Raw genomic sequence first — 13,164 nt, 5'->3', positions numbered from 1 at the left:
AGCTAGTGATACTAAGAAGCAGGAACCAGAGAGAATCCACGTTGGGCCTGCTGGGTGGTAGAAGCAGCAGTGAGGTGAGGACGGCAGTGGGGTCCTCGGCACAATGGTTGGGGGTGTACATCTTGGCTGGAACCCAGTTTTTAAGCTTGATCGTAGAACTGTGGCTTTGAATTGTTTTATCGGCTTAAATCAGCCGGAGTTAGTTTATGATGCTTTTAACAAAGAACCTTACTGGCAAACTAGTGACACTCAGGAAAGGCCTCTCAGAGATGACCATTGTCACATATAGAGGAAGAAAGTGCTTGAAATGTGAGAAGAAAGACACTGCAGAGGAGAGTTTCATCTCATCTCAAGTAGAGAAATAAAGGTGAAGGATGGTTTCAGGCCAAGGCCACACCTCCCCAATTCATTTATCAATGTTACATGTGGTTCTTATATCAGCATTAAGTTTAGAAAAAAAGTAAGGAGAGATCTCATGATAATTGCAACCATCTCACATATGCCTTTCTTGGAACGGTTTCTGCACTGAAATTTCAGAAAATATGCTCTATGGATCCCAAATTCATTCACTCATTCCCTCCCCCCCCCCACTATAAACTATAAACCTGTTCTGAGAGCTAGGGATGCATATTGAAATAAGTCAATCCTTGGCCTTAAGGATCTCGGTCAGTAGAGAGGCAGATTCATAGATAACTGCCATAACTTTTAATAAAGGTGCTGACAAAGTTCAGGGGTGCAGAGGAAGAAGGAATGCTTAGGTTGGCTGTGGGCAGTCATGGGAAGAGTCAGGGAAGGTTCTGCAGAACAGAAAACACTTAGGAAGAGTCTTCAAAAGAGGAATTCCAGAAAGAGAGGGCACGTACAGAGGCGTGGAGAGGCACAGCGGCACTGCGTGGACGGGGTACTCTAAGGCCCTTGGTGTGCTCCAGAAGCTGCGTGTGCTCCTCACAACATTCACTTATATTTAATTCTCACAACAATTCTCCAAGACCATGATTAGTGTCTCAACTTTTCTAGTTTCGAAAATCTAAGGTCTAGGGATGAAAAATACAACCTGGTGCACATCCAGTGAGTTGCACAGCTGAGATGGGAATCTAGGTCTGTTTGATTCTAAAGCTCCAAAGGGAGGTATGTGGCTTTAGAAAAGCGAAGGAGAGGGATGCCTGGGGGGCTCAGTCGTTAAGTGTCTGCCTTTGGCTCAGGTCATGATCCCAGGGTCCTGGGATCGAGCCCTGAGTCGGGCTCCCTGCTCAGTGGGGAGCCTGCTGCTCCCCCTGCCTGTGTGCTCTCTCTCTCTCTGACAAATAAATAAATAAAATCTTTAAAAAAATGAAAAAAATAAAAAGGGAAGGAGAAAAAAACTGAAGAAGGCCTGTTTGCTGTGGTTTCTACCAATTCAGAATTGGTGGGTTAATTCTTTCAGCAGCTCTCCTACTTACTCCACTATACTCTAGATGTAGACATAATCTCAAAAGGAATTAGCCCATTCTAATTGATCTTGAACTTTTTGTCTACTTTTTGATTAAAAACATCCAGCCAAAGATTGGACCATTCAAATTGTCAGCCCAGCAGAGAAACCCTGATGTTTGTATGTCTCTCATGCACCACACACAGGCACAGCTCAGAGACAGTGTGTGTTCGGTTCCACTACAATAAAGTGAATATCACACTAAAGCAAATCAAGTGAATTTTTTGGTTTCCCAGTGCATATAAAAGTTATGTTTACACTATACGGTAGTCTATGAATTGTGCAATAGCATTATGTCTAAAAAATATATATACATACATTAAAAATGCTTTATTGCTACAAAATGCTATCATCTGAGCTCTCAGCAAGTCATAATCTTTGTGTTGGTGGAGGGTCTGGCCTCGATGTTGACGGCCGCTGCCTGGTCACGGTGGTGGGTGCTGAAGGCTGGGGTGGCTGTGGTGATTTCTTAACATAAGACAACAGTGAAGTTTGCCGCACTGATTGACTCTTCCTTTCAGAAATGATTTCCCTGTAGCATGTGATGCAGTTTGACAGAATTTTACTCATGGCAGAACTTCTTTCAAAATTGGAGTCAATGCTCTCAAACTCTGCAGCTGCTTTAGCAACGAGTTTATATAGTCTAAATCTTTTCTTGTCAATTCTACAATCTTCACAGCATTTTACCAGGAGTAGATTCCATCTCAAGAAACCACTTTCTTTGTTCATCCATCAGATGTAACTCCTCATCTGTTCAGGTTTTATCAAGAGATGGCAGTGATTCAGCCACATTTTCAGGCTCCACTTTTGAACCTAGTAATTCTCTTGTTCTTTCCACCCATCTGCGGTTACTTCCCCCACTGAAGTGTTGAACCCCTCAAAGTCACCCATGAGGGCTGAAATCAACTTCTTCTAAAGTCCTGTTAATGTTGCTATTTTGACCTCTTCCTGTGGATCACAACTGTTGTTGTTCTTCTTTTTTTTAAAAGATTTATTTATTTATTTTTTAAAAGATTTTATTTATTTATTTGAGAGAGAGAATGAGATAGAGAGAGCATGAGAGGGTCAGAGGGAGGAGCAGACTCCCTGCCGAGCAGGGAGCCTGATGTGGGACTCGATCCCAGGACTCCAGGATCATGACCTGAGCCGAAGGCAGTCGCTCAACCAACTGAGCCACCCAGGCGCCCCTCTGGAAGGTTTTCAATTTACTTCTCCCAGATACATCAGAGGAATCACTATGGCAGCTACAGCCTTAAGAAATGTATTTCTTTTTTTTTTAGAGAGGATGAGCAAGTGGGGCGGGGGGGAGGGTGTGGGGCAGGTGGTGTGGGGCAGGGGCAGAGGAAGAAGGAGAGAGAGAATCTTAAGCAGGCTCTACGCCTAGCATGGAGCCTAATGTGGGCTTGATCTCATGACCCTGAGCCGAAATCAAGTCAGATGCTTAATGGAATGAGCCACCCAGGAACCCCAAGAAATGTATTTCTTAAATAAATAGTAAGACTTTTACTCCTTGATCCGTGGGCTACAGAATGGATGTTGTGTTAGCAGGCATGAAAACAATATGACTCTTATTGTACATCTCAATCAGAGCTCTTGGGTGACCAAGTGCATCATTAATGAGCAGTAATATTTTGAAAATAATCTTTTTTTCTGAGCAGGAGTTCTCAACAGTGGGCTTAAACTATTCAGGAAATAGCTGTAAACAGATGTGCTGTCATCTAGGCTTTGTTGTTGCATGTATAGAGCACAGGAAGAATAGATTTAGCTAATTCTTAGGGGCCCTAGGATTTCCAGAATGACGAATGAGCACTGGCATCAGCTTAAAGACTCTAGGGGCATGCACGGGCTGTTTTGTCTACATTGAAAATATGTTGTTTATTTTATTTTTTAAATTTTATTTATTTATTTGACAGAGAGAGACACAGCGAGAGAGGGAACACAAGCAGAGGGAGTGGGAGAGGGAGAAGCAGGCTTCCCGCGGAGCAGGGAGCCCGATGCGGGGCTCGATCCCAGGACCCTGGGATCATGACCTGAGCCGAAGGCAGACGCTTAACGACGGAGCCACCCAGGCGCCCCTGAAAATCTGTTGTTTAGTGTAGCCACCTTCGTGAATTATCTTAGCCAGATCAGAAGCCCCAGTTGCCTAATGGATAAGGAACTGGCCTCCTATCTTAGCCAGATCTGGAAAACTTGCTGCAGCTTCTACAGCAGCACTCGCGGCTTCATCTTGCACTTTTTTGTTACAAAGATGGCTTCTTTCCTCCAACCTCATGAACCCACCCCTGCTAGCTTCCAACTTTTCTTCTGCAACTTCCTCCCTTCTCTCAGAATTGAAGAGAGTGAGGGCCTTGCTCTGGGTTAGGCTCTGGCTTAAGGGAATATTGTGGCTGGTTTGATCTTCTATTCAGACCTCTCAAACTTTCTCCATATCAGCAATAAGGTTGTTTTGAGTATCATTTGTGTGTTCACTAGAGTAGCACTTTTAATTTCCTTCAAGAACTTCTCCTTTGAATTCACACCTTGGCTGACTGGCGCAAGAGGCCCAGCTTTCAGCCTATCTCGGCTTTTAACATGCTTCCCTCACTTAAGAGCTTAATCGTTTCTAGCTTTTGATTTAAAGTGAGAGACGTGCAGCTCTTCCTTTCACTTGAACGCTTAGAGGCCACTGTAGGGTTATTAATTGGCCTAATTTCATTTTTTAAAATTTTTAAAAAAAGATTTTATTTATTCATTTGAGAGAGAGAGAGAGTGTTAGTGCACAAGCTGAGGGAGGGGCAGAGGGAGAGGAACAAGCAGACTCCCCACTGAGCAGGGAGCCTGATGTGGGGCTTGATCCCAGGACCTTGAGATCATGACCTGAGCCAAAGGTAGACACTTTTTTTTTTTTTTAAAGATTTTATTTATTTATTTGACAGAGAGACACAGCGAGAGAGGGAACACAAGCAGGGGGAGTGGGAGAGGGAGAAGCAGACTTCCCGCGGAGCAGGGAGCCCGATGTGGGGCTCGATCCCAGGACCCTGAGATCACGACCTGAGCCGAAGGCAGATGCTTAACAGCTGAGCCACCCAGGCGTCCCCATTGGCCTAATTTCAATATTGTCTCTCAGGGAATAGGGAGGCTGGAGGATAGGAAAGAGACTGGGGAATGACTGGTTGGTCAAGCAGTTAGAACACACACAAAGTTTATCAGTTAAGTTTGCCATCTTATACGGATGCAGTTCATAGAGGCCCCGCTCCCCAATTACAATAGTAACATCAAAAATCACTGATCTTTGGGGCGCCTGGGTGGCTCAGTCGTTAGGCGTCTGCCTTCGGCTCAGGTCATGATCCCAGGGTCCTGGGATCAAGCCCCACATCGGGCTCCCTGCTCGGCGGGAAGCCTGCTTCTCCCTCTCCCACTCCCCCTGCTTGTGTTCCCTCTCTCGCTGTGTCTCTCTCTGTCAAATAAATAAATAAATTCTTTAAAAAAAAAATCACTGATCATAGATCACCAGAACAAATATGATAATAATGAAAAAGTTTGAAATATTGCCAAGAATTACCAAAATGTGACACAGAGACACGAAGTGAGCAAATGCTGTTGGAAAAACGGCGCCCGGAGACTTGCTTGATGCAAGGTTGCCACAAACCTTCCACTTGTAAAAGAAACGCAGTATCTGTGAAGCACAGCAAAACAAGGTACCTGGACAGTTCTTCTCCAGCTACAGAGCAGAGTGAGCCAAGAGCACAGCTCGTAGCATCACCGCTAAGAGAACAGCTCTGAGCGAAGGGCTTCTGAAGAAGCTGCTAACCTTCCCCCAGGAGCCTACGGGACTACCTCTCTGAAATACCAGGTGAGACAAGGTGCTCAAGGAGTCTAGGACGTCAAAAGCTAGTTTCAATGCTTTTGTTGGATTACTGGCCCTTCTCACATAGGTCCAAGAGCCACTGTAAAGTACTGGTGCTAGTCTGGGCCATCAGATCTTTTTGGTATGTTTTAAAATTTTTGATAATAAGGCTGCATGCATTTATGAGCTTATCTGTAAAATACATTCCTAAAAATGGAACTGTTAAGTCAAAGTTAAAAGGTCTGACAATGATGTCAATTCCCCTCCAAAGATGGCTTTATCGATTCATGTTCTCACCCACAGAGTATGCTTGTGCTTGTTCCCTAATCGTCACCAGCACTGAGTACCATCTGTACTACTACGCTAAGTAAAAAATGGCACCTGTGATTGTAATTTGGTTTACCTTTGGCGTCAATCCTCTGGCCACTTCCAATTAGGCAGTTCTTGATGTCCGCTCCTTTCTCGATCACAGCATTGTTGCAAATGACACTGCCCTGGATGTTGCTTCTGTAACACAGGAGCCAAGTTAAAGAATGCCCGTGACTCTCATCACCATCCTCACCACTATGGGTTGGCGGTTCTGGCTCCTCCACAGGCTAGGAATAGCTGCTCCATCCAGTTAATGGCTACATGCCTCAAGTTATCACTAGGAGACAGAATGGCTCAGTGGCAGCAAGCGTGGACCTAGCTTTAGCAAAGTCCAGAGTTCGGATATGCTCATAATGATCTTTCCTGCCAAGGCTTGAAAACTGCAGACCCTGTGACTTCAGTTCTTTAGGTACCCCAGACCTGGAGGTCTAAACTCCACCCTGTCTCTCCTTATTTGGTCTGGGTGGCTAGAAGCTGGCACTAGTCCCTGGACTGACCCATCACTCTGCTTCTCATCTGGGAATATATCCCAAATTTCATTTAAGGCTTAGATCCCATGAATCTTCTTAGGTTAGTTATGGAAACAATAGGTGCCCCACAGCTCTCACTACAGACTCTGGTTAATCAAAACCAAACTCACTTAGAAGACAAAAAACCAAAAACCAAAACCCAATGTTTTTTAAACTAGCTCCATGACACATCAAAGACTACTCCAGATCCTAAAGCCACATTCTCAAGAGTAGCACCTCTTGTTCTTAGCATTTGAATGTGTTTAAAGAGCATCCTTCTGGCTCCTGAAGACCGGTGCATGAGAAGAAAGGTCCTTTTGAAAATCTTTGCTAGCACACATCACACATTGCCTACCCTACTCTATGCTAGGCGTTGTGCAAATAAATACTCTACGTACATTATAGGACTGACTTACAAATCTAGCCATTTCATCAGAAAAATCACCTGGGCAGTGTAAAAAATAACAAACAAAAACACCCTCATTGTCCTGGCTTCCATCAATCTTTTTGGTAGGTCTGAGATGGGGGCTTCATGTATTTAATTAGAAAAAAAGAGCTTCCTAGATGATTCTAGGAGTATTATTTTTGCCTCTGATGCAGTAAAAATAACAACCACATTTTGCAGATGAGGTAACAGATTTAGGGAAGTTAAACCATTTGCCCCAAACCACAAAATTGCCAAGTATCAGATTCAAATCTAGGTCTGCCTGACTCCAGAATCCATACATTTAATCATAATGGCATATAAAGAAATCAAAAGAAGAAAAGACTGGAGGAAGCTTGCTTGGAACTGCCAAGTTGCTTTTCGGAGCCAAATGGCTCTGTGGAAGGAAGGGCTCTGTTCTAACAGGGGAATACTCACTACCCTAAAGAGTCACAAGTGGGCTAGAGAGGAGAAGGAAGGTGAGTAGGAAGGGTGTGAGCTCCATTTAAACAAAACAAAACAAAACAAAACAAAACAAAACACCAATTAAGGAAAAATCCTCAGGCAACCCAGGAGGCGTGGGGGATGGGGAGGAGGACATTCCAAAGACTGAAACTATTAATGCACAGGCCATTAAAAAAGATTCTTCCCAAATGCCAAAACTTTAGTAAAATGCAGAAAAGGAATTCTAGCCCCGTTACGGCATTCCAGAGTCTTCTTTATCTCTATTCTTCTGGAAGGTTAAGCCAGTCAGAAAGCAGCAAAAGGCAAAAGCCACAGCACCTCTGTGGTGTGGGCTAGAGATAGGCAGACAGTATTAATTTGTTTTTTTAGTTTTTTAGCTCAAATTCAGAATACACTTAAAAAAAAAAAAAATTTGGGATACACAGTGGGTGGGCATTAAGGGACCTCCCAGAACTTTCCAACTTGCCTTCTGCTTTAGGCAAAGCAGTTCAGTTAGCAGTTAGAGTGGTTCCTGCTTCTTGATGAAAATTCCCCCAAAGAGTAGTAAGGAAGTATAGAAAGCCTCAGAAAACAGGCTCCCGGGACAAAGCAGGCTTATAATTGGCTACTAGTTTGTCACTGAAAAGTCTCCTTTCTTTTTCCAGAGTGGGAGTAGGAGGATACTTCCTGCTCCGTAGTTTAAGAGCCTGAGAACGCATGCTCTGGAGCTAGGGAAGGGGTAAACATAGTTGGCAGACAAGAAACAGCCAAGAGGAATTCAAGCGGCCATAATTAGAGACTACTACATGGCTATTTTGGAATTTGGGATATAAGTGGGAACCATTTCTGGAAGGAAGAGGCTAGATTGACTGAGGTCAGATTTCCATAGCAATGGATGGCCTGGGTTCTCCTTATGTCCAGCCAGTCTGATTGAGGTGTTCAGGAACCTCGTCTCATCTAGTTTATGTGTAACTCCCTATGAGACCCATAAACTACCCATGTAGAATCTGCAGATATGATGGAGAAAAAGTGGGTTGACTGAAAAGAAGCTGGGGGCTCTCCTGAAGCTCTTGGTCAGTGGATCTGTGGAAGGCTTTGAGATGAACACCTGACAAAATGCTTAGTGAGTGTGAAGCTCTTTTCTGCCATTTGTTTCTTCATTGTTTCCTATTACCACTGCTATGGTCACAAGTCACCTCCATTAGCAAGGCTGAGGCATTCTGGAAAAATGTCAAGCCAATATAGCTTTCCATCTGTCCAGGAAGAAATTCCAAGATTAAGGATTTTCCTGGAAGTGTGGGTAGCTCATGCTGGAGAGGAAGGACTGGTACTACCATATCAAATAAGCCCTCTCCAAGGCTTGGCTGCCAATCTACAATAATGGCTTTGCCTTTTCTGCTCAGTGCATAAAGCAGAGCAGAGGTGACTTCCTCTACAGCTCAAGCAAAGAACTGGCTCAATGCCAAAACTATGGTTTTTGCAACGTAGTTTTAACTCTTAGCTTGGTACTAAGGACTCTGCTGTGCTAATACCTGGTTGTGTTTTCTAAGAAGCTGTTGAAAGATGGCTAAGATTAACGGGGTTTTGGTCCTCATTTCTCCTTGGTGGGGTTAAATTATTATTATTATTTTTTGAGGGGTGGGGAGGGGCAAAGGAAGAGGGAGAGAGAATCTTAACCACGCTCCATGCCCAGCTCGGAGCTGAGCTGAAGACTGGGCTGGTTCACAACCTTGAGATCATGACCTGAGCCAAAATCAAGAGTTGGATGCTTAACCGACTGAATCACCCAGGTGTCCCTTGGTGTGGTTAAATTTTAAGCAAAACTGCAGGCTTTGGGAAATTACCCTGAAAATCCTAATGCTTCAGGTGGAGAAGAGACCATGAGAAAAACACAGAGGTCTACAGTAAGATCTGTAGATCCACTGAATGGCTAGGCATATTATGCCACAGCATGTTGTGGCCTAGACATAAGGAAGAAGTCCTGGGGGTGCCTGGGTGGCTCAGTTGGTTAAGTGTCTGCTTCCAGCTCAGGTCATAATCCCAGAGCCCTGCGTGTCAGGCTCCCCACTGAGCAGGGAGCTTGCTTCTCATCTCTCTCCCTCTGCCCCTGCCCCCTACTCTCTCTCAAATAAACAAGTAAATAAAATCTTTAAAAAAAAAAAAAAAGAAAGGAAGAAGCCCTGGCCTGGGAAGCAAAATGGCCTCCAAATTCTAGTTGCTCTTCTGGCTTTGGTTAGAACTTTCTTTAGTTTATTACAGAAGGAAAGGGAATTCACATAACTCTGATGTTGGATATTTCTCAGTCATTACAGAAAGCATTTTATGTTCATTATGTAACTTAATCCTTTTGGCAAGCCTGCAGGGATGGTGGTATTTATTCTAATTTTTACAGAGAAATTTGAGGCTCACAGAGATTAAGCAATGTGCCCAAGCGTACATAGTGGTAAGTGACTCTCCATTGTGTGAGGGGCTTGGACTCAGCTGGTGACTGGGCAGTATCTGGCAAAGAGCCATGAAACTTTTCAGTAACTCTGAGGACAGGTAGGTTCTTCTCTGGAGAGAAGCTGGTAGGCTTTCTAAACTTACTCATAACCTTGGGTGAGAAAAGAGTATGGAACTGGAGTTTTTTAAGTATATGACTAAAGGCCTACTTTAGGCCAGCTCACTACTTCAGCCCAAAGATTATGGTTGAGTCACCTGGATTTCCCCAGAGGTAAGAGCCTCCTAACCTTAGCCCAAGGGGTCCCTGTCCAGGAGTCCCTCTAGATGAAGAACGATGGATTATTTTTAATGAACTATTTCAGGCACAGTAGAAGGGCTATACTAGCAGACAGTATATAGTATTGTTTTCCATGTTTTCAAATTTTATATAAATGCTATAATTCTCTATGTTTCCTTCTGCAACTTGCTTTTTTCTCCTTCAACATCATTGTGATATTTATCCAGGTTAATTCATGTAATGAGACATAATGCTTGAAGAAATATTTCACCTTCTAGTCTCTGATCAATCTTGCTCTTGGTCCTCTGGATGAAAATGTATTGGCTTCAGTGAACAGGCTGAAAATTTCCTCCCTTTAGTTCTGTGTGCCTCCCTTCACTATATAAAGGTTTAGTGGTGAGAAACGTCTCCCTCCTAAGAAATCTAAGTCCTTCCATTCCCTAAAGAGAGGCTAAGAAAAAGAAGGGTGTGGAGGGAATCAAAGTAACGAGGTAACAACCTCAAAGAATTAAGCTGAATATTCTCCATCTAAGAAGATGGGTTTAGCATGGAGGCAAGGAATGAGTCAAAAGTCCTAAGGAGCCCTTTTAAGTCCAGGGGATCTTTCCAAAGTTTCATAATTTGGTATTTTCAAGAGTGTTACTGAAGAAACATGGACAAAATTCTTCTAATAATCACAGTCCTTTTGCAACTCTAATTACCACAGACTTAATTTTATGTTTAAGGGAGTTCACTCTTATACCCAACCAACCCATTAATCAATATTTTGCTTCATTTCTTACTTGGTTATATTATGTCTTCAAGTAGAGTTTTCCAGAGGGTTCATGGGTGACACATCTCCTGAGCCAGAAGATATACTCCAGAAATACTGGAGTATTTCTGATGATTTTATATTTCAACCATAACTTGACTAGTATGGGATTCCTAGAGGTCACAATCATTTTCTCTCCAAATTTTCTAAATGTTGTTTCACTCCTAAATGGTTGCCTTCAATGTTATCACAGAAAAGTCTGAGGCCAGCCCTCCTATGTGCCTCAATGGTTTTTTTCTTTCAGTTCTATGTGCCTTGAGATTTTGCAAAAGAAACGTTTGCCAATTCTTTGGTTTACCCATGCCCTTATTCCTTTCGCTGGTCAAATCTTGGTGTTCTCTTTGGATTTGATCTACATTCCATTGTGTCTGGCAGATATTCTTCAGTCTGTGTACAGATACGTGGTATTATCTAGTTTTATTATAGATGAAGTTTCCTTTTCTGGTTTTGCTTGTACATTTTTATTCTGGTGAGTTTTTTTTTTTTTTTTTAAGATTTTATTTATTTATTTGACAGAGAGAGATAGCGAGAGCAAGAACACAAGCAGGGGAAGTGGGAGAGGGAGAAGCAGGCCTCCCACCGAGCAGGGACCATGATGCGGGGCTCGATCCCAGGACCCTGGGATCATGACCTGAGCCAAAAGCAGACGCTTAATGACTGAGCCACCCAGGCGCCCCTATTTTGGTGAGTTTTAAGGATTGAAGCGCTCCACCATTTTTTCTAGAAGTACACACGGTTCCCTTGACAGATACTCAGCCAATTATACTAGGGAAGGTTAAATCAGGGACTCCTACTTTTCATTTAGTAAATACTTAATAAGATATCTAGCATGTAAAGAGTATAGTATTAGGCATTAAGAGATACAAAGATATAGGAGAACTATTTCTGTATTGAAGGAATCTATAGCCTACTGAGGGAAAAAGAAAGATGCACTAAATGGCACATGAGCATACATCAAGTGTTATGGGTGCACAGGGAACACAGGGGTGGGGGAAATAATTTCTGGCCAGGACAGTTCAAGAAGGCTGCGTGGAGGAGTTGGCATATGTACTGGACCTTGAAAGATGAGCAGGAGGATTTCTATAGGTAAAGATCTCTAGAAAGAGGCAATTGAGGCAGAGTGAATGTCAGGAATAAAGGGGAGTAGAAAAGTAAGGGACCCAGTGAGCAGGGCAGTCAGTTGAGTGTAGGTGAAGAGGACACTCAGGGTAACAATGAGAAGCAATAATATATAGTTTGGCTCTGACAGTTGGCACTTGCTGCCTACAGAAAGCACAGGAAATCTAGGTGAAAACCTGGCTCCCTGGCCTGCCTGCCTGCATGTGAAGGAGCTACCTTACACTGCTGCTTGGGTCATTCACCATGGACAAGGAGGAGATGCAGGAGATGTTGTTCAGAACCAGAAAGCCAAAGATACAGAACACAGAACTGACAATGAAGTCTTGACAATGAAGTTTTCACTAGACTTTGGATTCCTGGGCATCAGCTGTCACAGAACTTGGAATTTCTACCAGAAACCGAAAATGAGAAAGACAGGCAGGAGCCTTCCTTGCATAGTCTCGCCTACACCTTCCCCAAGGTGGTCCTATTAGCACCCCTCAAGCCCTGAGGGCCTTGGGCAGATGTCCAAGCCACTGTCCAGAAAGCCTCGGCAGCTCACCGCTGCTGGCAGAGACAAGCAAGCCTAGAATATGAGGAACTCCTTTCTGGACAAATTCACGCTCCTACTCGGCCGCTCAGTTCAGATGTAAGAGCAGCAGGGTAATAAAGTCTCACACGACTGCAATTTAATTACTTTCCCCAAATTTACCATAAGTAATTAAAACGAAATGACCTGAAAATAATGGAAAAAGGTTCATATGGGATGCAGGATGTCTGATCTTATCATCAGGAGCTAATTTGCCAGATTGGGTAACCTCTAATGGCCTCCCTAGTCATTAGCCCCATGTGGGCTGCCTATAGCCCTCCCTCAACCTTCTTAGTGGAAAAAATAGCAGCCACCACCATCTAAACCTTTATTGTTTCCCTAGCTTATGAGGCCATCCAAGACTATACCTCCTCCAAAACAGCAACTTACTCTAGGATATTATGCTAGGCATTCTCTATGAACTTCTCTCATATGAGCAAGCTGGAGTTTCTTCCCGAGCTTTGGTTCCTCACCAAGTCTCTTCATGTCAATTCAGGACACCAATACTGGACTTTAAAGAGGTGCCAGAGAGCTGTTCCTTTGTCTGCCCGCCCACAGGAGGGGAGGGAGAGGTTGCTAATTAAAGCAAATGGAAAAGTCATGGCATTGTCTTCCCTGGAAGGTCTGAGGCAAGATGAGACAGAGTGGAAGTTACAAAGCCTCATGAGCTACTTTGGAATTAGGGGATCAAATGGATAAAGGCAAGTGTGGTTCTGGTTTGGAGAGAATGGTGATACTGTTGGTCTCATGCATGAATCCGGAATGGGACAAAGAGTAGCAAGGGTGCAATGAGAAGAAAGTCTGGAATTTCATACTCTGCTCATCTGTAAAAATGCAGAAGTTGAGCTGGGTGACTTCTGAGGCTCCATCTCACTAACATTCCAGGACTCAGTGTTGGAGCTAGATC

At 43.6% G+C, this 13,164-nt stretch overlaps 1 protein-coding gene and 1 long non-coding RNA gene across 8 annotated transcripts in view; one reads left to right on the top strand and one right to left on the bottom strand.

The window, feature by feature from the left end:
* The window catches only part of LOC144381934 (uncharacterized), a 648,393-nt gene that overhangs the window by 30,655 nt on the left and 604,574 nt on the right, over nt 1-13,164 (top strand). The window lies entirely within an intron of this gene.
* EIF2B3 (eukaryotic translation initiation factor 2B subunit gamma) overlaps nt 1-13,164 on the bottom strand; it is a 128,756-nt gene that overhangs the window by 6,810 nt on the left and 108,782 nt on the right. For all 6 annotated transcript variants that reach the window (XM_078073216.1, XM_078073221.1, XM_078073218.1 and 3 more), the window contains one exon: nt 5,698-5,801. In XM_078073216.1, coding sequence (XP_077929342.1) covers nt 5,698-5,801 — 104 coding nt within the window. The remainder of the gene's footprint in view (nt 1-5,697; nt 5,802-13,164) is intronic.

Source organism: Halichoerus grypus, chromosome 5, assembly GCF_964656455.1.
Source record: "Halichoerus grypus chromosome 5, mHalGry1.hap1.1, whole genome shotgun sequence".
NCBI lineage: Eukaryota > Metazoa > Chordata > Mammalia > Carnivora > Phocidae > Halichoerus > Halichoerus grypus.
This window is presented reverse-complemented; position numbering and strand designations above follow the sequence as displayed.